Below are 27,938 nucleotides of genomic sequence, written 5' to 3' on the forward strand. Positions count from 1 at the left end.
CATGGATTAGCTAATTTTCCACTCTTCTTATTAAGACTGATGTCACACATTCACAAAAAAATTGGACCGAAAAAAATTGCAGCAAGTCGATTATGTACTAACAACCATGTGTCATCAACGAGATTCTTCACGCTTTACCGAGATTGGATAGAAGAATAACGTTGAAGCCCGATCTTAGAAAGTGTGTCCAGATCTGAAAAACACTACTGCGAAAAGTACTTTTAGAAGCGAGTCATACTTTTAGAAGCGACTAGTCGTTTCTAACCCAATAAACACAATTTAAAGCAGTCAACGTTAAAAAAGTCCAAAAATAGATTAAGAGTGGACATTGAGATTTCCAAACACCTTCCATTAATATAAATGTGGATAGTCATAAAGGAAGCATGTTCTGGCAAAAAAATTATGCCTAATTATAGAGGGCTCGTGGTAATTGCTTCATATAGTTGTTTTTTTTTTATATACTTTTTCGCAAGAGTAACATATTTAAAAAATTTACTGCGAAAATAGCATTTTTAAGTTATATGAAATTATTTTCTTGATGTTTGCAGCTTTTTTAATTTATTTATTAATTTGGGCTCTATTTAATTTTAGTTTAATTTATAAGAAAATAACTATTTATTATTTAAAAAATATTATTTTAAAAAAATATAAAATAATCACTATTTTAAAAATGTTACACCAAAAAACATTATATATGTTATAAATTTCTTTCAATTGAGAAATGCTGGCATAATAACGACGCTTGAAAAGTATACTCGTATGAAATTTCTCAGAAGGACCATACCCTTGGAAAATGATAAAGAAAAATATAAACATGACGTGTATGGCATGATTTGTAAAATCTGAACAGAGTCAATCGTCAACGTCAATACCCACACTTATCTATAGTACATAGTATATGAGCTTCGACGAATATTCTTCGACTGTGAGTACTTAGAGGAATTGTCAAAGCAATGACGTCAACTGATTTTGTGGCTCTAGAAAATGCAAGTTGCGGTCCGGTGTGGTAATAAGTAATAACTTTACTAATTTCTTTATAAAGAAAAGCAAATGGAGGCTTTGAATTATTAGAAACAGAGTTCCAATAATTAGAAACAAATGGACTCATCCGTAGAACTGATCTTAGTCCCAGGAATCGCAGCCGGCCACTTGGTGCCGGCGGTGGAGATGGCAAAGGTCCTCGTGAAGACAGACTCTCGCGTTTCAGTCACCGTGCTCCTTGCCAAGCTCCCCAACGGCTACGAGTCCGGTGGCAACCCCTCCGCGGAGTCTCTCTCGAGTTCCACCGCGTCCGATCGCGTCAAGTTCGTCGACCTCCCAAAGGATGATCTCCCCGCTGGAACGAACTTCCTGACCTTCCTCAGCACCTTCTACGAGAGCCAGAGGCACCACGTTCGCGACGCCGTGGCAAAGATATCCTCGTCCGGCTCGGCCAGGGTGGCCGGGTTCGTGTTGGACATGGCTTGCACGGCGATGATCGACGTGGCTAACGAGCTCGGCGTCCCCTCTTACGTGTTCTACACGTGCGGGGCCGGATTGCACTGCCTGACGACCCATCTGCTCCCCTATGGAGAGACCACCGAGATCGAAGACGAGCTCGTCGTGCCCGGTTTCACAAACCCCGTCCCGAAATCGGCTTTGCCCGCCCTTATCCTGGACAAGGCCTGGGCTCACTTGTTTTACGACATCGGAAGAGGGATTAAGAGGTCGAAGGGGGTTTTGGTTAACTCTTTCGAGGAGCTCGAGCCAGGAATGTTCCGGGCCTTATCTTCGTCTGATTTTCCTCCGGCATACCCTGTGGGCCCGCTTATCAACCTCATCCCCGGAGAGAGCCACGGGAGATGGGCCGTGAGCGACAAGGCGGCGGAGATCATGGAGTGGCTGGACGGCCAGCCGGCCTCGTCGGTGGTGTTCCTGTGCTTCGGGAGCATGGGAAGCTTTGGTGCAGACCAGGTGAGAGAGATCGCGATCGCGCTCGAGCGCACCGGGGTCCGGTTCCTGTGGTCCCTACGCCGACCCGGGGAGAAGGACGACATGGCCGCACCGACCCCCATCGACTGTGAGAATCCGTCGGAGGTGCTTCCGGAAGGATTCATGGAACGGACGGCCGGGATAGGGAAGGTCGTCGGGTGGGCCCCACAGGTGGCGGTGCTGGGCCACGTGGCGGTGGGAGGGTTCGTGTCGCACTGCGGGTGGAACTCCGTTCTGGAGAGCCTGTGGTTCGGGGTCCCGGTGGCGACGTTCCCTCTGTACGCGGAGCAGCATTTCAATGCCTTCGAGATGGTGAAGGAGTTCGGATTGTCAGTGGAGATATGTATGGACAACAAGAGGGATATCCTCGTAAAGAAGGAGTTGGAGGATGTTTCTGGAGAGTCTGTTGTGAAGGCTGAGAAGATAGAAAAGGGAATAGTAAAGCTGATGGAAAGGGACAGTGACATAAGGAAGAAGGTAAAGGAGATGAGCGAGAAGAGCAGGAACGCTTTGCTTCAGGGTGGCTCTTCCCACGCTTCGTTGTCCCGTGTCATAAATGAGGTCATTGAGGGAATGGATTGAGAATTTTCTACGCTTATATTTGGCTATAATTGTCTGTATTTGTAGACGACGGTTTTGTTAAATAGTAAAACTCATATTTTTCTATATACGAATCTGTCGTGTGGGATTTGTTATATAGCTATATACATGTAACTATAAAATAAATAAAAGAAATCAGATAGTCCTAATAAAAGGCTAAAAATTGAGACTGATGACCGTCGATTGCCATGTTCTCTCTCCCTAGTTCTCTCAATTAGTTCAAAAATTAAACTGGAGATCTACTTTCACGTGTTTCTAACCTTACAAAAACAGAGTATACGAATAAGGTCAACAAAATCAACCATACATTAATTCGTAACCACGGCGCATGGACGGTCGCAACACTAGTGGGAGAAAATAATAATAAATTTATTACCTTACACCAAACAGTTTGTCACCAAACCAAGCCAAGCATACGGTGGTAGGGCTGTACAAAACCGAACCGAAAATTGGATAAAACCGAAATCCAAACCGAACCGAAACCGAAATTTGGAGCCACGTCAGCTAACCGAAATTCGGATTCGGATAACCGATCCGGTTTACAAAACTGGACCGGATATCGGATTTGATTTTAGGAAAATCTGGATATCGGATATTTAACCGATTTTTTTAAATTAAAAATAAATATATATTAAAACAAATTTATGTCACTATTATTAACACATGATGGTCAAGTTGTCATAGAAGAACAAACTTCTCATATATCAACTCATACTGCTACTATAACTTGATTATGTGATCTATAAAGGTAACATACATATTCAATTGTTGTATGGTTTATTATGATCATTAGGGTAGTAATTTTAATTTTATATTATGATATTTACATGTGCATGTAGTTGGAGACGAGTGTCCTTTTGAATTTTATTTTTTTACTCAGTTTTAGATTATGTTTTGTCATTTTGGAGCTTTATAAGAGTCATTTGTACTCGTTTTTTGAATTTTTACAAACCGGATTTGGATTTTAGAAACTGGATATCCATTTTATAAAACTGGATATTAAACTGGATATGAAATTTTACAAACTGGATAACCGAATTTTAAAAATTGGATACTGGACTGGATACTGGATTTAAGAAACCGGATAACCGAATATTCGGATAACCGAATTTCGGTTTTAGACTAAATTGGACCGGATACTGGACCGAGTTTTTAAAAACCGAAAATTCGGATTCAGATACTAAAAATGTCAAAAACCGAACCGAACCGATCCAGTTTCACCCCTATACGGTGGGGATATGTTTTATACACATTATTTTATTACAATTTGTGTATGAATTTTAAGCAAATATACAATATACAAAATTATAGAAAAATAAAAATAAATTGTTTTATATTATGAATTAAATATAGTAATATATTATGAATTTTGTTATATAAATTTTATTTTCTTTTTATCAAACTAGTTTTTTTATTTAAAGACAAAAGCCACGGCTTTTGTTGAAATAATATTCTGGCAAATGGTACTGCAATTATCTATTGTATGATATATGTAAAATACAAAATAAAGATTAAATTATGTACTGCCCTCGAATACTTTATTTTGAATTTAAATGCTTTAAATTTATATATTTATTTATTTTTAATCATTTTGAAATTTTAAACAAGGAGAAAAATACAAAATAAAGATGAAATATTATATGTATATTTATATCTATTTTTAATATATTCTGCAACATTATTTCCGTTCGTTTTTTCATCGACGTATCGATTTTCCATGAAAAACGACATTTGAAAACGGCATATCAATTATCTTTTTTCACATTTTTTCCATTCGATTTTACATCTGCGTGTCGGTTTTCACATCATTAACTATTATAAAAGTACACCATCGTCTGATCAAAATATAAAAGAACACCATTGTGATTCATGTATACATTTATATTATTATTATTATTATTATTATTATTATTATTATTATTATTATTATTATTATTATTATTATTATGTTTTTGTTTCAAATTATTATTATTATTATTACTTGTATATTGAGTTATTGACTACTGATAAAAAAATGTACAATTAAAGGTGGAGTCCAACGGTCAAAACCTACTCTCTCTCACTTCCTTCTATTCGTCTTCTTCATATTAATATATATATATATATATATATATATATATATATATATATATATATATAAAATTAAAAAAACTCTTCAAACCACCATTAAAGACCAAATCACCATTTATATTGAAAGTCTAAAACTTTTTAAATTTTTTCCGATTCTCAATTTGGATATGAGTTTTAAGTTTTTTTTTTCAAAAATCAACATTCTACTTTTTCGTTGATTATAAGGCAAAGGGTTTTCTTTTTTTTTTTTGCGAATTTCCCGAAAATGTGATGTTTTTTTTTTATTTTTAAAATTTTGAGTTAAACAAAAAATGACGATTGTTGTTCGGAAAAACAACTTGCCATTTCGATGACAATCGAACGACAACTAATGACGAAAAGAAAAATGTAGTGTTCTTAGGTTGCTAGGTCACCGGCAGCGGCGGCATTGGCGAAAGTCGATGATTTTCGTCGGCATTTTAAACCTTGCTTGAAAGACATTTTTTTTAATCTCGCACACCTTATTGATCAGAAATGCCCTACTGATCAGAGGCGGAAAAGAGATAATCATTATTAACGTCTAATAGTACATGTCTTCCACGTCACGAAATTAAAACACATGTCTGGTCTGACTTTATAAATAAAAAGTACATGTCTAGTTTGATAGACTCATTATTAAAGAACGATTAGCAAAAAAATATCAATCAATTATTTCTACATTATTTCGTGGATTCATGATAACATATCGATACCCAAAATATACGCAATAATTATTTTTCTGGTTTTGTATTCTTTAAAATAGTAGATTACATTTATACGTATTTACAGATATTTACAAACATTTACAGTTATTGACACATATTAACAGATATTAACACAGTTATTCTACGTTTTTATTTGAATATTTTTTACTGTTATTCATTTAAATTTGAATTGTGTTATTTTTTTAAATTTAGAAATTAATTATTTAGTTTACTTAATCGTGTTAGAGTCATTATCCTCAAAATATAGGAAATAATTATTTTTTACATAACTACGTGAATTGCTGAATCATATTAATACCGAAAAATAAACGCAACAATTACTTTTATTATTTTGTGCTGATACAAATGTAGTTCAAATTTACATATATATTAACAGATATTTAATATTTACACATATTAAAAATTATTTTCATATAATAAATTTAAAAAATTCAAATAAAGATACTGATGGCGGTGTTCGCGATCGACGAGATTTTGCTTTTTAAGAACGTTACTGAGACTCCAGCGCAATGTTCAAAATATCGGGATATATTGGTGATATATCGCCGATATATCATTTTTTGAAGAGTCTCGGTAAAATATCCATTATAATCGTTATCATTTTATAAATATCGTTAAAATATCGATGATGTATCGACAAAATATCTTTTTTTTAGTACTTAAAAATCCAAAATATCGTCCAAATTTGAAAATATCGCTTTATTTGTGTGTTCTTTATTTTTTATTTTTTCTTTATTTATTATTTCTTATTATTTGTATCTTTTACTTATTAATTTTACTTAGTATAATGATATTATCAATATTTCCTTATTTATATTTTATAATACATATATATATATATATATGTATGACAAATAACGTATTATATATATATATATATATATATATATAATATCTATACTAAATTACTAATAGACTAAATAATCAAATATATAATACTATTCTTTTTTATTATTTTAAAGAATATTTGTAATGTAGTAGAAAAAATATTACAATTTCTTTGAAAAAAATTATTTTATTACATTTTTTAATATTGAGAAAGTAATGTAAATATTAATAATGTATATCTATAAGAAAAAAGTTATAGGTATATTTTAAATTTGATTGTTTTATTAGAAATTTAAAAATATAAATAGTGGTACATATTTTGTTATAAGATTTTTGTCGATATATTCGTCGATTATCGATATATCACCGATATAATCGGTAGTCGGTATTAAAATTGTTATAGAATATCCGTCGATACTCGATATCTCCGTAAAATCAAAACCGGTCTGGATGAGCGGGGCGAGGACGATTGTTTGAAGACGGCCTTAATCACAACCGTCGCAGTGTCCTCCTCCAACGCAGCCGCCGCCTCTGCTACAGCAGCAGTCCTGATCATGACAGCGATAGCTTTCGCTGCGTGTCTTTTGATCTTCTCTTCTTCCACCACCGCCATCTGCATCACCGCCACCAGCAACGGTGGAATCAGAGGCAGCAGAGCAGCCTCGGTGGGTCCGACGGGGGAGTCTCTTGAAGATCGCCGAAGCTCCACCGATTCTTCTCCTTGCGAGAGAGAAGAATTTTTTTTTAGGAAATGCAAATGAATTCTGAGTGAATGTTGTGTGTGGTAATTTATTTAGTCTTCTTTAATTCTTTGATATGCGAAATATTAATTGCCCAATTTATTGTAATTTTAAAAAAATTAAAATCATAACGTAATAAGTTTTGGGCGAGAATGATATATTTTTTGGTATAATCGTCTATTTACGTCTGTAGATAAAAGGCTCTGGCTATTTACTTAAGATTTAAAAAACGTTGGCTATTTAGCAATTCTCAATGTTTAAGTCGGCTATTTAGCTAATTAATTGTAAAACTATAGTTAATTTACTAATGGTCAAACCTTAATATTTAATAGTTATTAAAATTTTATGTTAAAATTATTTTTACTCATTTTAAGTTTAATTTATTTTTCTCCTTCAATTTATATACCAGGTAATCTAACGACGTAGCCAATTTCAAATATGGTTTTAAAGATATAGTCAACGTTTGATAAATTTTGTAATCTAACCACTTACAGAAATAAATTGTTAGAAAATATCGGAGATATCCTTATGTAATATAAATCATAGAAACCAAATACAGGCCAACGTTTTAGACACCCAAAACTTATCGCGTGTAAAATAAATAAAAATTAACTGAAATTAACCCAAGAAAACTTGATATCGCAACTAATTGAACTACAAAAAAGGAAAGAAAATATTATGGAATAAAGGAGATCAAGTTAACGTGTACTAAATCTGCATTATTTGGCTGCGATCAAAACGAGACTTTAAAAGGCAATTCATTGTTAAAATTAATACAAAAATATAATAGGTATCCGTGCAAAATATAATAGGCAACCGTGCAAAAATAACAACCTCATTTGATCTTTTTACTCAGTTACCGAAAATTTATCTTCTAACACTTGATATCGCGTGTAGAATAAATGAAAATTAACTGAATTTAACCCAAAAAAATTTGATATCGCAACCAATTAGACTATAAAAAGAAAGAAAATATTATGGAATAAATCATGCCAATCACTACTACAAAAAGGGCTATTTGCGTCGCCCCTATTACGTCACTGCTGTTTTTAAGCGACGCAATTGCTCTTTTTCTTGTCAAAATATGATGTGGTGTGGCCACAATTCGCCACGTGTAATTAATCGGACGTCGTTTTGTAAAAAAGCGACGCTAGATTGACGGGATTAAATTGAGCATCGCTTATTAAATAAGTGACGCTAGAAAGTTCACAAAGTCCAATTATATGGTGACATGTGGCGGGGGTCACTTTTTTACCTATTGCGTCGCTTGATAAACGAGTGACGCCCTGCCTATTGCGTCGCTTTTTATGTATTGCGTCGCTCAATAAACGAGTGACGCCCTCAACCTATTGCGTCACTCAATAAATGAGTGACGCTCAACTTATTGCATCGCTTTTAAATCTATGCATCACTTTTGATCTATTGCGTCACTTTTTATCATCTAGGGTGTCGCTTTTAAATTGAGCGACGCACGATTCCATGTATAAAATCCGAACTTATCGAATTCAACCACACTTCTTCTTCTTCTTCTTCTTCTTCTTCTTCTTCTTCTTCTTCTTCTTCACTTCTTCACTCATTTTTCTCAAACCCACAATTTTCAACCTTGGTTTCCTTTACTCGGTCTTGGAAGGTTCGTCCGGTACTCACGATTTTGACCATCATTGTTTCCGTCTAAGGTATGTTTGTGGTCATTTATATAATTGGTTTTTTTTAAACTAACATTTTTATGAGGTTTCGGCCTAATTTTAGGTTTCGATTATAATGCATATTTTCTTGTGGTTTCAAGATTTTTACTCGGTTTTGACTTCCTCGACCGCCTTTAGCCACTCCGACCATGTATCCATGCTTACGGCCGAGCCTATCATCCCGGTAAGTTATTTTAAAATTCTAATTTAATTATTTTTATTTGTGGTTTTAAGTTTTTCGAATTTTACTTTTGGAGGGCATGAGATTTGAATTTTAAAATTTAAAATTTGAATCTCGCGCTCAAAGTAATTTTTTAAAAAAATAAATTATCTATTGCGTCGCTTGATAAACGAGTGACGCCGGGCCTATTGCGTCGCTTTTATACTTGTTGCGTCGCTCATTTTTCGAGCGACGCGGAGCCTATTGCGTCACTTTTAACCAAGCGACGCCCCTACTGATTTGTGCGTTAGATCCGACGTGGCGCCACGTGGAACGCCGCTTTTTTAAAAGCGACGTCCCAGACCTATTGCGGCAGTGCCTTTTGCGTCGCCTATAAAGTGACACAAATGACCTATTGCGTCACTTTTCAAGCGACGCAAATAGCTCGATTTGTAGTAGTGAATGTGTATTAAAGCTGCATTATTTGGCTACGATCAAAACGTTGGCTACATGTTTATGTTCAGTCGATTTTTTTAATGTAGCAATTTGTTAAATGACTAATAAAGTCACGTCATTATTTATTACTAAATTTGAAAGTTGAGTGAAACTTTGGTTACATTGCAGTATCAACATTTCAAGTGGCTTACTCAGTGCAATTTTTCTTATATATTTAATATTTATCTTTAAAAATTTACTGTTTACATATGACCCCTTCTAAATATAGTTTCTGGCTTGCAGTACGCATCAATTTGACCACCTAATCTTGTTTTTCGAATTTGAAAGCAACAATAAATAAATTATTGTTGGTAGGGATGGCAACGGGTACGGGTAAAGCCGGATACATCTATTCCGTTATCCGAACCCGCTATATTTTTTTACCCATTACCCGGACCCGTTTACCTAGATTTTGAGATGGGCCGGGTAACGGGGGTACCCGCCGGATAAGCGGGTTAAAAATATTGGACCCGTTACCCGTTTATCCGGTTTAAAAAAAGGGTAGCGGATCGGGTAGACCCGCTTACCCGTTTATAAAATAAAAATCCATAAACAATATAAAGTTTAAAAATAATAAAATTTAGGTGAAAAATATCAAAGTGCTATTACAATATAAAGAACATTAAAATTCAAAATAAATAATACAAAAGAAGTCTTCATTGCAAATCGATCATCTTCAATGTAAATTTGGTCATCTTCATTGCAACGCTATCATCTTCATTGCAACATATAAAAATTTATTATCTTTTTAAATATTTAAAAGTTAACGGGTCGGGTCCCGGGTAATCGGGTACGGGATGACTATTCCGTTACCCGTACCCAGACCCGTTAAAACTTTAACGGGTATTACCCGTTTACCCAAAAAGAACAGGTATTACCCGACCCGAATAAATCGGGTAACGGACCGGAACGCGGATAACGGGTCAAATTGTCATCCCTAATTGTTGGACATCTCAGAAATTATTTATGAGAATCTGACCGACGATTAATGTAATTAAAGACATCTTCGTATAGTAGATGTATAAATCAGGTCCCGATAATTCAACGCTGGTTATAACATCATTTTAAAATATATATATATATATATATATATATATATATATATATATATATATATATATATATATCATTCAATGCGGTGTAAGCAAATCATGTCATCATTTTAACAGAATAATACACCATCCTTTTAATTAAATTAACTATTCAGTTAATTAATTTAACTAACTTCAACCTAGCGAGCTATTTTTCTAATAAGATAAAATTCGAGCTATATCCTTAAAATGAAGTAGAGGATTTACTAGTTACAACAAATATTTGCAAATTTTTTTTGGTAAATAAACAAAATAGTTTATTTAAATTTTGGCTATTACAAACTAGCGTTAGTTTATATGATTTTAGATGAATAACTAATTAGGCTAGTTAATGAATATAATTTGTCTAAACTGCCCTTCATATTTTCGAGTGAGTCTCATTATTTATAATAGTGAAAGATGTGAATTTTATAATGAAGCAAAACCCATTATTTATAGGAAAAAAAAAATCATCAAATCAATAACGTCCATAAAGTGTGTATTATGTACAACGTTCATGTCCATAAAGTGTGTATTATGTACAACGTTCATATTATTTGTATTGTTATACTCATAGCAAGTTAATATATTGTCATTTAACATACAACGTTCATATTACTTAAAAACCATTTTATTTTGAAATCATTTGTAATTGTATAGTTAATACTTATAGCAAGTTAATATATTGGCATTTAACATACAACGTTCATATTACTTAACAGCCATTTTATTTTGAAATCATTTGCCATTTTATTTTGAAATCTTTTGTAATTGTATAGGTAATACTTATAGCAAGTTAATATATTGGCATTTAACATACAACGTTCATATTAAAAATATTGGATTGTGTGTGCTATTTGACAAAATTTTATATTGGTATTTAACGTGGAATAAAGTGTGTATTATGGCGTTACACAATGCACATCAAAGGATTTGGATTAAAAATAAAGAATATTGCATACACAAATAGATCACACACATCTAATAAAGAAGAATATGAATAGAATTTGGGATTTAATTTGAGAATATTAATATTTTAAGCAAGGATAAGTATTATAGATATTATATATAATACATATATTTAGAGATTAAAAAAAATTGGGCCTCAAGCGGGCTTGTGCCTGGGCCGTGATGGAGTCCTTTGTTTCATAACTAACGTGATGGAGTCCTGTGCAAATAATTTATATCTACGTTTCGTAAATTCGCTTCATTTGTCATAAAATAACAGTGGTTCAAGACTTTATAATGTGAAAATACGCATATTTCGATCGTATTTCAACAATGAATTATAATGATCTGTAATATTGTTTAAAGGAGTGAAAAAACAAAGTAAAAAATAAATAAAAAATAATTATTAAAGTGAGAGCCTTATCCCCACTCTTTCTTTCTTACCGGCACGTATGAGACTGATGTTAACTTATGGGCCCTATCGTCCAACTAAGTCAAGTAATAGTACACCACGCTCACGAAAAAGTTCTTTGTTGTGATAAAACATATTAAAATCATGGAAAAGTAATTTCTTGAAAAACTTGTAGCAAAACGGAAAAAAATTGTCCAAAAAAATATCGTTTTTTTTTTCTATGAAAAATCGATATACCGGTAGATCGTATGAAAAAAAATATTACATAATGATAATACATTAAATATATGCACATATATGTTTCAATTTTAAACATGTTATACACGATATTAAAGTTATAATCATATTTACACATTTAATACATAATGTTGGTAGACAAAAATGTTATAACAATTGTCTCACGAAAAGCACTTTATTCCAAGCACGTGGTCCCGAGAACCCCAAGAGTCTAGACAAGATTTTCTCTAAGTACATACGAATCTAATGAAAGAGAGAATGTAAATGAGGGTGCTGAATGATAGGTGAAGCTTACTGATCGAGTTGTTGGTATGCAAGATGTTGATTCCTCTCGTTTATGCAACTTCCTAATCTATTTAGAGTGCGTGGGGTCGATTACGTGGAGTGATCAAGCCCACGTCCCTAGCAGTTATTGGATAACCGCTCACAGAACGTGTGTAGTGGGTGGCCAAGTGCTCAGAATAACCGTCGAGGTGTGTGTTTTACTTAAGTTTTATTATTGCGTAACGATGAGAGTAAATAGTTACACACCCATCTCTCTCCCTAAACAAATCAGGCATTAAAAAAAAATAGGGAACAAAAAAAATGGTGGTGAATTCTTGATCTGAAGAAAAAATACACGCAAATTTGGTAAAAAAGATTAAAAATATAAGTATTCACGAACTTTATTTACATCATTACGAAATCTGTTTGGATTTTCCATTATCTTGGAAATCAAAAAACCACCGTCGTTTTTGTAAGCAATGTCATCCGCGGCGAGTCCGCCAGAGAAGTCCTTTCCTCATCATCCACAACATTCTTCCCCTTCTTCTTTGCTGACTCCAGCAAATCTTCCTGGCGTCGGAGCCTCCGTAACATTCTTTATAAGATCTCTCGAAAGAAAAACTTCATTAATTGCGAACATAGCATCCGATCCTTATTTGACAATTGTTTTATTTGAAATACTACTAATATGTGTAAACTATTATAAATATTTGTTAACTACGATTGTATGAACACAAAATAAGAAAACTATTTGCTGCATATATTTTGGGCTGATATGATTTCACCAATCCACGCAATTATGTAGAAATAACTGCTTATTATATTTATGAAAATAATGGCACTTAATAAGATTGAGTCAACCAAATAATTGATTTCAAAATTTAAACGCATAACACGATTTAAATTAAAACGAATAATTGCCTAAAATATTCAAATAAAAACATAAAATAATTTTGTTAATATAAATCAATATGTCTCAATAATTATAAATATATGTAATATCTACTAATATGTATAAATGTGAACAATGATAGTATCAAAATAAAATAAGAAAAGTAAATGCTGCGCATATTTTGGTCACTAATATAATTTCAGCAATATTTTTGGAAATAATATGACACTTAAAGATTGAGACAACAGAATAATTAATTTCAAATCTAAACGCATGACACAATTCAAATTCAAACGAATAATTTCTTAAAATATATTCAAGTAAAAACGAAAATACACAAAGGGCAATTCTGGATAGCCCGAAAGGTCCAGGAGATTATAATGACATTTAAAATTTACGAAAAAGTTTACTATTTATCAAATCTCTTAGTTTTAGTGGTTTAGTTAGTTATAAATTTGTTAATTCTACCACGTTATAATACATGTCACTTTAGAGAAAGCTTTGATTATTTATTTTTTTGCTTTTACCAAATTTAGCCACATTTCCTTTTTTTTTTCTTCTACCTATCAATGTAATAAAAAAAAAGGTGTTATTATCACGAGTACTCTTCTGTTACCGATAATTTTGATTGTTAATCATGGTTATAGTAAAATGATTGTTTTTCTTATGATGGGTTCTATGGCAAAAATATGCCTTGGACCAAATTATTTGCCATTGTAACATAGAGACGAAAATTGGGTCCAAACACGAAATACAAAACGATTAATGTGACGTTTAAAGTGGATTTGGATCTGAATAGATGAATCAGTTTTTAATTAGGTCGAACATGCTAACACGATTAAATTTTGGTTTAAAACGACACTATTACATTAACGCGGCTAAAATTCAATTAACACGATTATTAGATGGTTGACACGAAATATGATTACGACTTGCATGAATATGACCCAACTAATATTGTTACAAATAATAGCATGATTACTACTCAATTAAACACTACTAAAATAATATATATATATATATATATATGTAAAATATAACTATGTATAAATGTGATGTAATATTATAAGTCTAAAGAAAATATGTAAAATTGTAATTATAAATAAAAAGAAAATATGGTTGAGGTTTATATTCAAGGAGAACAACTTATAGTTTCTATTTTATTTTTTTATGGGTAAGATTAAAAATGAGCTACATTTATGTCAATTTAATTCACTTAGAATAATATATATTTAATATCAATTGACTTCATGATAAACAATTTTTTATTCATGTATTAGAACCTGTCGAATTGATTTTCAATTGATAACCCAAATATAAATACAACAAATTAGTTGCTTTCAATTACTAAATAAAACTAGTATGTATAATATTTTCATAATAATAATTGCGTCATTTGATTATATTGAACAATCGTAATTCATGAAAAACAACCTTTGAATCATATTTTCATTTTATCAATCGCGAATTAGTTTTGACATCCGAAATACAATAACTATGCATATGATTGTCATTTAGTGTGACACTAATATTTTTTTAATCTGTTATTAGCATTTAATTACTATTTGAAATGTAAAGTTAAATAAATTTTAGCATCAAATGTATTAATACCTAATTATGAATTTATTTTATATAATAAATGTAACTATCTTTAAAGAGTGAATCAATTTCACTAAATTTTAAAATGTCATTCAGTTTTATTAAGTTCTCCTTAATTTGAAAAGTCATAAACAATCTTATATAAATTAAACATATCACATTCAACTTTATTTATTTTAGTTATTTGATTTTAGTTATAGTAAAATACTTGTTACCTTCTTTTTTCAAATTCAATTTTTAATTTTTGTTGATATAAAAAAAACAATAAATTCGAGTTTTCAATTTTCCAAAATTTTCGTTTCCTCATTTACCTCCTCTTTCATTCTCTTTCACGTTTCCAACAAAACAAAATTTGCCTAATAATTATTACCGAAAAAAAAACCTGAAACTAAAATTGGTATAGAGGAAAACATTTCCCTCTTTCTTTTTTACATCCCCTCCAAAACATTTTCCTATTTGTGTTAGTTTTCAATAAAAAGAAAAAAAAAAATTCCCCAATTTTTTGAGTTCTGTGAGGAAGAATATTGATGGTTTAGAGGTAGAACATGCTTTTGAAGGAGTATGAGCACAATAAATGTTATTACGTGTGTTGTTGGCTTATTTTTTTATGGCAAGTTTGTCTCGACAAGATGTCTTGCAACGTGCTCCACGATATGTTGAAACAACTTGGCAGTTGTGCGCAGAATATATATTTATGGTATGTTTCCTATTTCTCTACAATGATACGCGGAAGACCTTCAACATATATATATATATATATATATATATATATATATATATATATATATATTTTCACGTGAATGGGTAAGGAAACCTTATTTCGACTTCCGAAAGTGTTGACCACTAAAAAAGAAAAAGTTATGCCCTTAATGGTCTCTCAACGCATTCACTCAATTAATGTTCTTAGATGTGCAAGATCGACAGACTGAGAAACTATTTGTGTGGCGCATGTGGTGTGACTATCTAGACGCTATTCATGTCTCATAAAACGTTGGAGTATTCTTTTGGGTTTTGTGATTTCGTGATTGAGCATTCACGATCGTTGACATCGAAGATTACCAAATACTTGAGAGAGTGTTTGAGAGTGGAAGTGAAGGGAGCTCAAATTCATGGGGAGCCAGAGTTGAAATTCATGGGTAGTAATAGGAAAAAGACCTTGAAGTGAGGATTGTTCATATAAGACCATCTTGTACTATTGATTACTTTACATATAATGAATTTTTTTTTCACTAGGTAAACTGTCCCCCCACGTAAGTGATGTTGCACCGAACTGAGTTTTCATTTTTTTTTGTAATATACTTGTGCGCATTGGTTTATATTGGATCGGAATAGATTTTTACATACATTGATTCTACATTGTGTGTAACATCTTGTTTATGACTAAAGATAATTTAAGTAGCAAAGCCTCAATGTTTATGGATAAGTGCATTGGCGAACAAGACGATTGTTTGGATGAGTTCAAAAAGGCCAGTATTTGGTAACAATTTAAAAACCGGGTGATGTAGATTTGATATTTGAAAACTGTGTTAATTTATTTTGTTGCATCTAATTTTTTTATTTTTGTTTTATTTTATTGATTTTATGTACAATGACTTAATGAACATATCATAGCCAAAATGAATACAGCTCATACTAATTGCAGAGTTATAAAAAAAAAAACTAAGAGGCAAGTTGAGTATATGGAGGTCAAAATGTAAATGCCTTATTTAGTTCTTTGTTTATAATTTGTGTGATTGAGATTTGCGAAACCTTTGATTTTGGCATTTGTACAAGCTGGTGTGTTGGATTTGAACTTTTTGGTTTGACATGATAAAGATTTGTATTTTATTTCTCTTTGACATTCCTCACAGAGATCTTTATTTATTTATTTGTTGTTAGTGTCATTGAACTTTTTTCAGTTTGGCATAATTTGAGTGAAGTCTTCAGCGCTCTCTTCGTTCCTTAGTGTTGCTCTCTCTGCCGGATCCAATTGTTAAATGTAGACTTTTAGAGGTTATGGAGTACCAATATTCTTTCAAGAAGATTTCCAAAATATTCTTTTTAGTCTCCTTCAGTTTTTTGTTCCGTAATACTTCTATGATTCAGGATGGAGTGTTGGATGCTGCATCTACAATTCAAGCTCAGGTAAAGCATTCCATTTTGACTATTACATTCCGTAATACCAGAGTTGGAGATTTACTGTAACTTGCCTCGAAATGACTATTACATTTTTTAAGATTTGATAATGATTAATTGAGTTAAAATGGCAAAAAACGACTAAAACACGATTAAATAAACCATTTAACACGATTATTAAATGGTTTAATATAAATGAATATTGATCTATTAAAAAATTAGGATCCAATAGATATATAGCCACATAAAACAATCGATTTTACCATTTAACCAACCTTTTGAAAGTTTTTAGTAAATGACCACAAAAATTTATTTACAAGACCAAATTGACTTAAATATCTTGCAAATACTCTAAAATCAACCAAATTTACAAGATGTCACGTCATCAAATTGGTCATTTACGTAAAATTTACAAAAGATTGACTAATGAGCAAATCCTCTAATTTTGGTTGCTTAGTTAGTTAATTATTTGAAAAAATAAACGGTCGAATTTGGATCTACATTTCAAACACAATTAATAAATGATCGAATTTGGTTTTAACAATTATTTTCGAAAACGCGATTAATATAGCACTACTACGATACGAACACGGAACCCAAAATTGTCATCACTATTGTAACTAGGGCGGACCTTGATGGAAAAAAGTAAGGGTGTGGGTCCCCCCAATTTTTTCCTTCTATTTAGGCCTTTTATATTTTTATTTACATAAATTAATAAAATTCCTCATATTTTATTGATCTATTTTAATATTCTTTGCTTTATTATTTATATAATAAATTAGTCATTGTTCCCTCTAAATACCTAAATAATTAGATTTGGGAACAGAACCCTGCTCAAGGTTTTAGGTTGTACCTGTACAAGGGGGCCCTGGCCTTGTGGCACTAAGGTGAACGTTAATTTATTTTTATTTTTTGTTTTTTTATAAAATGTTTCAATATGATTTTATCATTATTTATATTTTGAATATACATCGCATGGAATACCATTGTTTGTCATATGGGTTAACTTCTGAAAGGCTGACCCCACCGATGCAATGTTTTTGACGCCATTCTGGCACGGGAGTCGGAACAATAGTTTATGACTTTATGACATGTTCCAGACCCAATGCAAGCAAAGCAATGACGTTATTCTTGCTTGAACTCATAAACTAAAAATCAATACACGTCGTGTGAAAACTTAAATAAAGACAACCAAGCAGTCAACTGATGGACAGAGAAACAGATTGTAAAAAAAATATGGGTACATCCATAGAACTGATCTTTATCACGTCGACCGGAACTGGGCACTTGATCTCGGCGGTGGAGATGGCAAAGCTCCTCGTCGCCAGAGAGTCTCGCCTCTCCATCACTCTACTCCTCCTCAAGCACCCTTTCGACAGAAACCCCACCACCGCCGAGTCTCTCTCGGCTTCAATCGCGTCGGAGCGCATCAACTTCGTAGACCTCCCAAGCGACGAGCCCCCAGCGAACATGACGCCGATGAGCTTCTTTGCCACCTTTCAAGAGAGCCAAAAGCCTCACGTCCGCGACGCTGTCAAGAAGATTTTTTCCGGTGGCTCGGTCCGTGTGGCCGGATTCGTGCTTGACATGTCTTGGACGACATTGATCGCCGTGGCCGATGAGTTCGGCGTCCCCTCCTACGTGTTCTTCACGTCCGGGGCTGGCTTGCTGTGCATGATGGCTCATCTTATTTGCCGCGACGGCGTCGAGATTGAGGACGAGCTCGTCTTGCCCGGTTTCGCCAATCATATCCCGCGGAACGTCTATCCCTTTGATCCGAACGAAAAAGCGTCGTCGTCTTTATTCCTCAGCATATCGAAAGGGATCTCAAGGTCCAAGGGGGTTTTGATCAACACGTTCGAGGAGCTCGAGCCGGGGGCGATAGAGGCCTTGTCTTCACTGGATCACACAAAATTCCCTCCGGTTTACCCCGTGGGTCCCTTGTTAAACCTAACCCCGATAGGCAGCGGCGGCGAGATCATGGAGTGGTTGGACGGACAGCCGGCTTCGTCGGTGGTGTTCCTGTGCTTCGGGAGCATGGGAAGCTTTGGTGCAGACCAGGTGAGAGAGATCGCGATCGCGCTCGAGCGCACCGGGGTCCGGTTCCTGTGGTCCCTACGCCGGCCCGGGGAGAAGAGCGAAATGCTGCGGTCCCCGACAGACTACGGAGATCCCGCGGAGGTGCTTCCGGAAGGATTCATGGAACGGACGGCCGGGATGGGGAAGGTGGTGGGGTGGGCCCCGCAGGCGGCGGTGCTGGGCCACGTGGCGGTGGGGGGTTTCGCGTCGCACTGCGGGTGGAACTCGACGCTGGAGAGCTTGTGGTTTGGTGTGGCGGTGGGGACGTGGCCGCTACGCGCGGAGCAGCATTTGAATGCCTTCACTTTGGTGACGGAGTTTGGGATGGCGGTGGATATCGCGATAGAGAGTCGGAGGAATCCACTGCGGGTTGAAATCGGTGTTGAGTCGTCTGTTGTGAAGGCTGAGAAAATTGAGATCGGAATAGTGAAGCTGATGGAAAGGGGGAGTGACGTAAGGAAGAAGGTAAAGGAGATGAGCGAGAAGAGTAAGAAAGCTTTGGTCCAAGGTGGGTCCTCCCATGCTTCGCTGTCCCGTTTCATTAGCACCGTGATGGAGTCTTTGGCTTGATATTGTACCATGATCTTTATGTTTCGTAAAGTCTCTGCATTTTTCATATTAAACGCAACGCATAATGACTGTGTTTAGTATATGTTTGCTTAAAAAAAAAAAAGATTTTAGATTCTGCTTGGTTTTTTTTCTAAAGCTACGAAAATTAAACTTTTCAAAAAAAAAAAATTTCTATAAGCATTTTTCGACTTTTACTAAAAATTATTTTTACAAAACACTTTAAAACGTTTGAATTTAAAAAAAAAAAAGCTAAAAGCCTGCTTATTTAGGCTAAACCAATAGCTCCTCATTTTTATTCATCTACTAGAATAGTCTTTTGCTTTTATTATTTATGAAATTAATTTAGAAATTGGTCCTCTAAATGCCTTAATAATTCATAATCATATTAAGCTTTTATACACATAGTTATTTTTGAAGAAATTATATGAAATACTCAAATGACTATTTCTTTAATTAAAATTATAACTCAAATATTCAAATATTAAAAAAAAAAGTCTTAACTCATGCATATTTTTCTTATTATTGTTTTAATTGGGTAAAAATAGTCCTATATCAATTATATATAAGACTCTTTCTAAAGTTATTGTCGGCGTTCGCCTGTGATTTTAACATATCAACTTGATTACCTGATCATATTTTCGAGTTTGAAATCTACAGTAAAAAAGTGTTATATGAGAGTCTGACAAATCATCGAAGTATAAATATAAATGTGGAGGCTGATATGTCCATCTCGGATGCAGTTCATGCAGAGTCCGCAATGGTCAGTTTCCTTCGCCGTGTCACAATTAGGGGCGTAGTCACGTGGGGACCAGTGAGTACATGCCCCTACTGACTCGATAAAACAATAAATTAGTGATAATCTTTATTATAAATAAAATTATTAACGAAAATAAGTTAACAAATAATAATGAAAATAATTTCTTGTATGAGCTCAAGACGTTTTTTTTTTTTTTTTTTTTTTTTTTGACAAATTAGCCCTTACGAGCCTGACATATGGTATTTCTATCAAAACAAAAAAGTTTAGTAATAGCGGTGACATTTAAATTAAACAATATATATTATATACGTCGAAAAAAAAGAATATAAGTAATTAAGTGTATCCATAAAAAAAACTTAAAGTATTTATGTCGCTATTAGTTCTAGGCATATAGTCCATTTAAACCTCTTACAAAATTAAGAAAATAATTCAAACTCAAACAAGTTGCATGCGTCATATTATGTTGACGTAAACGTAAATTAAGCTATTTAATTAATATTTAAATAATTAAGTTATAATTTTAATTAGAGGTAGTCATTAGTTACAATAATTTCTTTTCTTTTTTTAAATCCACTTCTTGATGTGGTGTTCTACTTGACTCTTGAATCTTGACAGTTCCGACCCCGTTCTTGTCTTATTTTGTGATATAAAATATTAGTTATATATTACCTTTTTTTTGGCCGATAATGGCATGATGAATTCAAGCGAAAAACCTATTTGGAATTTTGATCGTTGAAAATTAAGAAAATAGTGTTTTTAGGTTGTAATATGGCTGTTTTAAATTTTTATGATAAGAACATGTGTTATGTTAAAAAGTTTAAAAATCCCGAAATTAATTTAGTTCATATTTAGAATGAAAAAAAATAATCATCACTTAAATAAACAAAAACATGCATATTATACACAACTGGTAGTTGTAATAAAGCTTTTACAAACATTTTATTTATAATTATACTAGAATTCTAATTTTAAGAAAAAAATTATCCTTCAAAATTAAATGTCATAATAAGAGTATAACAGTGGAATCAAACTTAGAACATGCGTTGGTGAACTATACGACAGAAGAAAGAATCAAATGAAGGACCATGCATGAATAAGGCGGAAGAAAATAGACGTTTTTGGTTGATTTCATAAAGGCTGAAAAGTCAGATTCCTCAACATGACCCCACATACGCATTAATCTAAAATCTAAATGCCTGCTAAGCAATGACGTCACTCTTGCTTGACTTAATTTAATTCATGAACTGCATATAGCCATATACGTACGTGTGGATGTGGAAAATTCTGGTTTATCTTTTTTCTTCAATAAATAATGACTTATATGTGCATTACTCATATAAGAAGAAGCGAAGAACCAAGTGATCGTGTTGTCAAGAGAAAGAGTTATAAAACATGGATACTTTTATAGAGCTGATCTTTATCCCGGCGACCGGAGCTGGGCACTTGGTCTCGGCGGTAGAGATGGCAAAGCTCCTCGTTACCAAAGACTCTCGCCTATTCATCACTGTGCTCCTCCTCAAATTCCCCTACGAAAGAAACCCCACCACCGCCGAGTCTCTCTCCTCTTCAATCGGGTCGGATCACATCAACTTCGTCGACCTTCCGCGCGACGAGACCCCAGCCGACATGACGCCGATGAGTTTCTTCGCCAACTTTCACGAGAGCCAGAAGCCTCACGTCCGCGACGCCGTCAGAAAGATATCTTCCGGTGGCTCGGTCCGAGTGGCCGGGTTCGTGCTCGACATGTTTTGCACGGCCATGATCGACGTGGCCGATGAGTTCGGCGTCCCCTCCTACGTCTTCTTCACTTCCGGGGCCAGCTTTCTGTGCCTCATGAATTGCGTGGAGAGCCGCGACGGCGCCGAGATTGGAGACGAGCTCGCCGTCCCCGGTTACTCCCACCCGGTCCCGAAGAAGGTCATGCCCTTTGTGATGATGGATGAGGCATCGTCTCCGATGTTTCTCAACATGAGCAGAGGGATCGCGAGGTCCAAGGGGGTTTTGATCAACACGTTCGAGGAGCTCGAGCCGGGCGCGATAGAGGCCTTGTCTTCACTGGATCACACAAAATTCCCTCGGGTTTACCCTGTTGGTCCCTTGTTGAACCTAACCCCGAAAGGCAGCGGCGGCGAGATCATGGAGTGGCTGGACGGACAGCCGGCTTCGTCGGTGGTGTTCCTGTGCTTCGGGAGCATGGGAAGCTTCAGTGGAGACCAGGTGAGAGAGATCGCGATCGCGCTCGAGCGCACCGGGGTCCGGTTCCTGTGGGCCCTACGCCGACCCGGGGAGCAGAGCGAAAAGGTGCTCTTCGCAGCCCCGACAGACTACGATGATCCGTCGGAGGTGCTTCCGGAAGGTTTCATGGAACGGACGGCCGGGGTGGGGAAGGTGGTGGGGTGGGCCCCGCAGGCGGCGGTGCTGGGCCACGTGGCGGTGGGGGGTTTCGTGTCGCACTGCGGGTGGAACTCGACGCTGGAGAGCTTGTGGTTTGGTGTGGCGGTGGGGACGTGGCCGCTATACGCCGAGCAGCATTTCAACGCCTTTGCTTTGGTGACGGAGTTTGGTTTGGCGGTGGAGATCACGATGGAGAGTCGGAGGGAACTCGTGACTGTTATTGGTGGAGAGTCGGTTGTGAAGGCAGAGAAAATAGAGATGGGAGTAGTGAAGCTGATGGAAAGGGACAGTGACGTAAGGAAGAAGGTAAAGGAGATGAGCGAGAAGAGCAGGAAAGCTCTGCTTCATGGTGGCTCCTCTGACACTTCGCTCTCGCGTTTCATAGATGACGTGATGGAGTCTTTGCCTTGATGTTCATCTTCCTTTCTATATATTTCGTAATGTCGTTTCATTTGATAAAAAAATAAATTAATGGTACAAGACTTCATAATCAGTTCAAATTTTTCGTAGGTTATATTGCAATCAAGGCGTATTTGACCCTATGATTTAAACTTATATTCAATATTATTAAGTGTAAGGGAATGTAATTAGTTGGTGATTGGTCGAAATGAGTTTCTGAAGATTATCCCCCCTTTCTCTTTCTCATCGATACGAATGAGTCAAGCTCACCTTGTTATGGGTTTATCGTACAAGAAGCCACGTAATATTACACTACGTTCAAGAAAATGTTTTTGTTGTGCACATAGAAAAGTCGATGAGCGTAAAGTTTGTCCCGTATAATAAGACGAATTCTGTTGAAGATAATATTTTCATTATTTTTCAAGAGTTGATTAAACTTGAAGATATTAGTTTCAAGTTTGTCCCGTATTTTTCGTCAAAGGATATGGATACGGCACTGCATTCTGTTGTCGCACGAAAATGAACAACTATTTAAAACCTCGGGCGGTTCGATCCAAGGTCGGACCATGTGATCGCACCCGGGCCAAGAGTGGGAACTCGATAGTCTCGAGCTAGGGTTTTCTCCGATCAACCCGCCTCTCGGGAGAGGTAGGGGATGAGGAGGAGGAGTGACCGTGCCTTGGTTGTCGGCTGCCTACGTACCCGTGCGTGGGATCAGGTCAGAACGTAGTTCAAGCGTGTAGGACGCAGTATGAGGCGCGGAGCCTTGGTGGAGAGGCGTGCTCGACGAAGGAGACGGGGCGCGAGGAGTCCTCGGCAGCGTCTCAGAACTTCGGAGATCGCGCATGCGTCTAGCGTGTTAGACGCGCGAGGGGAACTCTAGTCGAGAACCCTAGGGGCGTGCTTGAGCACCGGAGAACGTTCGATCAAAGGGAGCGACGTCCGGGAAGTCCCCGTGAGTGCTTCGGAACCTTTGAGAACGAGGGAGGGAGAAGAGAGTCTGCTTCAGGCCAAATATGGCATCCAGAGAAGCAGAGGAGAGTAAGAAATCGAGCGTGTCGATAGGAGATGAAGAGAATTTTTGTGTATTGAATAGGATTCAATGGGATGGCTTTCCCCTCAATGGGAGGGGGTTTATATAGGTGTTTGGGAGCCTTAGAAGGTCCCTTTTTCGTCCATGTGGGACTAGGAACGCGCATGCCATCAAGTGGAGGCGCACGGCGCGTGCGGCGCACAACGCGCGGCGCGCGGGTCACCGGGCGCGGCGCGAGGGTCACCGGGCGCGACGCAGGTCGCGCGGCGCATAGAGCGCGCGGCGCGCGCCTGTCTGGCGCGGCGCGCCGTCTGCTGCACGGCCGGCCGGCGTAGCGTGTTGTGCGCGTGATGAACGGCTCGTCTTGCCGGGCTCTTGCGGGCCTTCGAATATCATTCTTCCCACGTGAAATATGAAGATTTCCACTTGACGAGAGTGACTCGATTCGAGGAGCAAGGCTCAACTCAACGAGAGCGACTAGCGACTTGACTCGAGGAGTGACTCGAGAATGACTCGAGGAACAATTCAACGCTCGACTCAAGGAGCGAAGCTCGACTCGAGGAGATTGACTCAAGACTCGACTCGAGGGGCGAAACTCGACTCGGGGAGATTGACTCAAGGCTCGACTCGAGGAGATTGACTCAAGGCTCGACTCGAGGAACGAAGCTCGACTCGAGGAGATTGGCTCAAGGCTCGACTCGAGGAGATTGACTCAAGGCTCGACTCGAGGAGCGAAGCTCGACTCGAGGAGTCAAGAGTTTAGGCGAGGGCTTGAAGGTCTGCCGCTCTTCAGGACCTCCGGCCTGACCATCGGCCCTTTGAGCGACGTGCCTTCTTGGCGTCTCGGGTTTTCCGAAAACGACCGACAACATTAGCCCCCCAAGTTCGTCGCTCGGGAGGCGTCCCAGCGATGAACTTTTTGTTCTTCTAGTTGGGTGTTTGAGGAAAATATTTCCTGTGCTTTGTGACCCCTAGGAAAAATCTTTTCCTCTTCTTTTTTTTTTTTTTTTTTTAGAGGGCGCGCGCGCGCCCGCCCTGGACAGCGCGGCGCGCGCCCTGGACAGCGCGGCGCACGCCCTGGACGGCGCGGCGCGCGGTCTGTGCTGCATGACCCGCGCGGCGCGCGGCGCGCCCCGTGCGCGGGGCTGGTTCACCTCGCGCGGGAGAACTCCGACTTTTTGGAGTTTTTACTCCGATTTTGCTCCTTGTGGGAGTAGGATTTCGACTCCTACTCCCCCAGAAGTCTATAAATAGACCTCCCCCCTTTCCTTTATTCCTCACTTTATTTTTTCTCTTTTCTCTACGCTTGTTTTCTTTTTTAACGCTTGCCTTATGGATGTCCCTCCCCTTTTCTCAGCTGAGAGTCCCGAGATTGATTTCTCTCTCTTGTTTCAGGGTTCTGAACACGCAGATGATGATCTCTTCGCGGGATTAAGGGAAGTTCCTTCGCACGTGGAAGAAAATCCAAGCGGAGTAGAGCAGTGGCTGGAGGAAGGCGAGCTGGGCGCGACCGTGCCCGCTGCTCAGCCTCTCGAAGAGTGCGCGCCAACTGGGCGCGATACAGGTGGGGAGTTTGATCATCCCGCGTCCGGGGAGCCTGCCCCTCGCCTCGTGATCAACTTAGTTGGCGAGGGGGTTCGTGACAAAGTCCGCCTTGACGTGCCGCGGTCCGACTTGGACTTTCAAGGCGTGCCGGGAGATGCTACGGACGCGGATGCGGTGACTCCGCTAGAGTCGGTTCTCGACGAGATAGACTGCGTGGACGACTTTGGTCCCGAGTCTGAAGATCCCGGAGGTGAGTCAAAGACATGTCCGGGGGCCGAAGGCCTCGCATCGGAGCATCCCGAGGTACCGTCGGCAGCTGCCGCGGTCGCGTCGGAGGGCAAGGACCCTTCCGTGGAGCCAGGGGGTTCTCAGCCCGAGACCCCTGATGCAGAGGCGTTAGTATCGGCGAGGTCGCTTGCTAGGACGGAGTGGTATCCCGAGGAGGGCCTTGCTGCTCCCGAGGACTTCGATTGTTCGGGGGTCGATGCTTCGAGCTCGCTCACCTACCGGACATTCGTTGGTCTCCGGGAGGCATTCGCCATTCCGTCGTCCATGGCGCTTCTCCATCCTTTACAGGGCGACCGTCCTTTCCGGCCTCGTCGTGGATTTGCCGCAGTTTCAGTTGCAAGTCTCAACTGTGGGTTGGGGCTGCCGTTTCAGCCCATCATTCAGCAGCTTCTCGCCCGTCTGGGGGTGCATGCATGTCAGATGAGCCCGGCATTCTAACGCATAGTGGCGATGTGTCACATGGAGTGGCATTGCCAGACTGAGCGGGTAATGACCGTGAGTGATTTTCGCAATCTCATCGCGGTCTTCCCTGCGCCCGGGCAACCCAGTTTCTTTGTGGCCCGCGATCGCCGGAATACTAAGCTGATCATCGATTCAGAGAAGTATAATCGACGACCATGGGTGTGGGTCTCGGCGGAGGCTTTTGGCGACGCGCCGCTCCGGTTCGGCCCCTTGGCCGAGTTTTCTGCTAACGTAGGGGCCGATGACCTCGACTTTGTGAATGAGATCCGGGGAATGTCGGAGGCTCGGAAAGCCGTCGAACGATTTCGTTCCCCTGAGCTGATGGCTTCTACCGGGTGGTTCCCGCCATTTCCACCTAGCCAGCGGACCGAGAGTGCCCCCAGTGCCGCTTCATCACTCTCGAGTGGCGATCCGCAAGGTATGTCGATGTTTCACATTTCTTGCTTCTTGTTTTTAGCTTAGGTTTTTTACTTTTGTTGCTTTTGTAGTCTCTTCGGCTAGGGCAAGGGCTCGAGCGCGCCTAGCGAAGGCTTCTCGGGACCCGAAGTCGTTGGCGGCGGTCCGTTGCCGGATTGCCGCTCGGAACGGTCGGGAGAAACCCGATACCGATCATCGGACGGGGAGTGGTCCTCGTGCTTCTTTGAAGCGACCCTCCTCCTCGGCTTTACCCGACACGTCTTCGGACTCCAAGCGCGTAAACTCGATGGTTGACGTGGAGGCTGCGGAGGTTAGGGGGATTGTTCCCTGGGCCTCGCTCAATCTTCGATGAAGATGTGGAAGAGCGTCGTGGCCAGCAGCGACGTGGAGTTCTTTCGTCACGGCGTTTCCGATGCACAGAGAGTAAGTTTCCCTTGCCTTGTTTGTGATGAACATTTCTTTTGCTAAATTATCTTTTTGCCTTCTCAGGTGCTTGCTCGAGCGACCCGGGGTGAGAAGATCCTTCACGATCTCATCAGGCGGATGAGCCGTGCCCAGGAAGAGCTTGCTCAAGCGAAGTCTCAGCTGGCCCACGCCGAGCAAGGTTCTCACTCAAAGGCGGAGTTTGCGAGTCTCCGCGAGCAGCTTCAGGAGGCTCGCGTGGAATTGGGAGTTACCCGCGGCAAGTGTGACCGTGCTCAGGCGGCGGTGGCGAAGATGGCTGAGGAGCTAACGACAGAACGTCATGCCCTTGAAGTGGCGACTCGATCGACGGAGGTCTTCCGGAGCGAAGCGCGGGACCTTCGACGTCAGTTGGAATCGCGCACAGAAGAAGTTGGCATTCTTCAGGGCCAGCTTACATCGAGTGAGGCTGCCCGTGTTCGTGCGGAGCGTAAGCGCGACTCCTTGGCGGAGGAGGTGGTTCAGGTCACCGAGGAGAAAGCCGCGGCGGAACAGCTTGCGTCCGACCTTCAAGACGACTTTAATGTCGGAGTCGAGGAGGCAAGGCATGCAGCGGCGGTGGAGTGTCGGGATGCCACAGCTACCGAGAATGTTTCTCGGGGGGTCACCTTCGACTTCTTCGACTCGCTATTCCCACCACTCGACGGAGCCAATCCTGTAGGCGATGTCCCCGCCGAGTGACCTTTTCCTTTATTTATTTTTC

At 38.5% G+C, this 27,938-nt stretch overlaps 2 protein-coding genes and 1 pseudogene across 3 annotated transcripts; all 3 read left to right on the forward strand.

The window, feature by feature from the left end:
• Positions 1 to 991: 991 nt before the first annotated feature.
• Positions 992 to 2,744, forward strand: LOC149407266 (anthocyanidin 3-O-glucosyltransferase 2-like). Its single transcript, XM_089612390.1, has one exon. It carries the CDS (start codon positions 1,099 to 1,101, stop codon positions 2,551 to 2,553), a length of 1,455 nt encoding a protein of 484 aa, XP_089468516.1. The 5' UTR covers positions 992 to 1,098; the 3' UTR covers positions 2,554 to 2,744.
• A 15,142-nt stretch (positions 2,745 to 17,886) lies between these two features.
• LOC149407267 (anthocyanidin 3-O-glucosyltransferase 2 pseudogene) lies at positions 17,887 to 19,644 on the forward strand (annotated as a pseudogene).
• Positions 19,645 to 21,538: 1,894 nt separating this feature from the next.
• On the forward strand, positions 21,539 to 23,337 carry LOC149407268 (anthocyanidin 3-O-glucosyltransferase 2-like). Of its 2 annotated transcripts, XR_016296559.1 has the most exons (2): positions 21,539 to 23,117; positions 23,150 to 23,337. XR_016296559.1 is itself a non-coding variant. In XM_089612422.1 (1 exon), the coding sequence occupies exon 1, from the start codon at positions 21,628 to 21,630 to the stop codon at positions 23,038 to 23,040; it is 1,413 nt and encodes a 470-aa protein (XP_089468548.1). In that variant the 5' UTR covers positions 21,539 to 21,627; the 3' UTR covers positions 23,041 to 23,138. The 2 variants fall into 2 exon arrangements, 1 of the variants encoding a protein (XP_089468548.1); XM_089612422.1 differs by lacking the exon at positions 23,150 to 23,337 and having other exon boundaries at positions 21,539 to 23,138.
• Positions 23,338 to 27,938: the final 4,601 nt, after the last annotated feature.

The sequence above is a fragment of the Urtica dioica genome, chromosome 1 (genome assembly GCF_054948205.1).
Source record: "Urtica dioica subsp. dioica isolate 48M chromosome 1, U.dioica_male_clone48M_v1_H2, whole genome shotgun sequence".
In the NCBI taxonomy this organism is placed as follows: domain Eukaryota; kingdom Viridiplantae; phylum Streptophyta; class Magnoliopsida; order Rosales; family Urticaceae; genus Urtica; species Urtica dioica.

Bases quoted from the DNA above. Each gene is read 5' to 3' on its own strand.
- LOC149407266 (XM_089612390.1), top strand. From the start codon at position 1,099: ATGGACTCATCCGTAGAACTGATCTTAGTCCCAGGAATCGCAGCCGGC.
- LOC149407268 (XM_089612422.1), top strand. From the start codon at position 21,628: ATGGATACTTTTATAGAGCTGATCTTTATCCCGGCGACCGGAGCTGGG.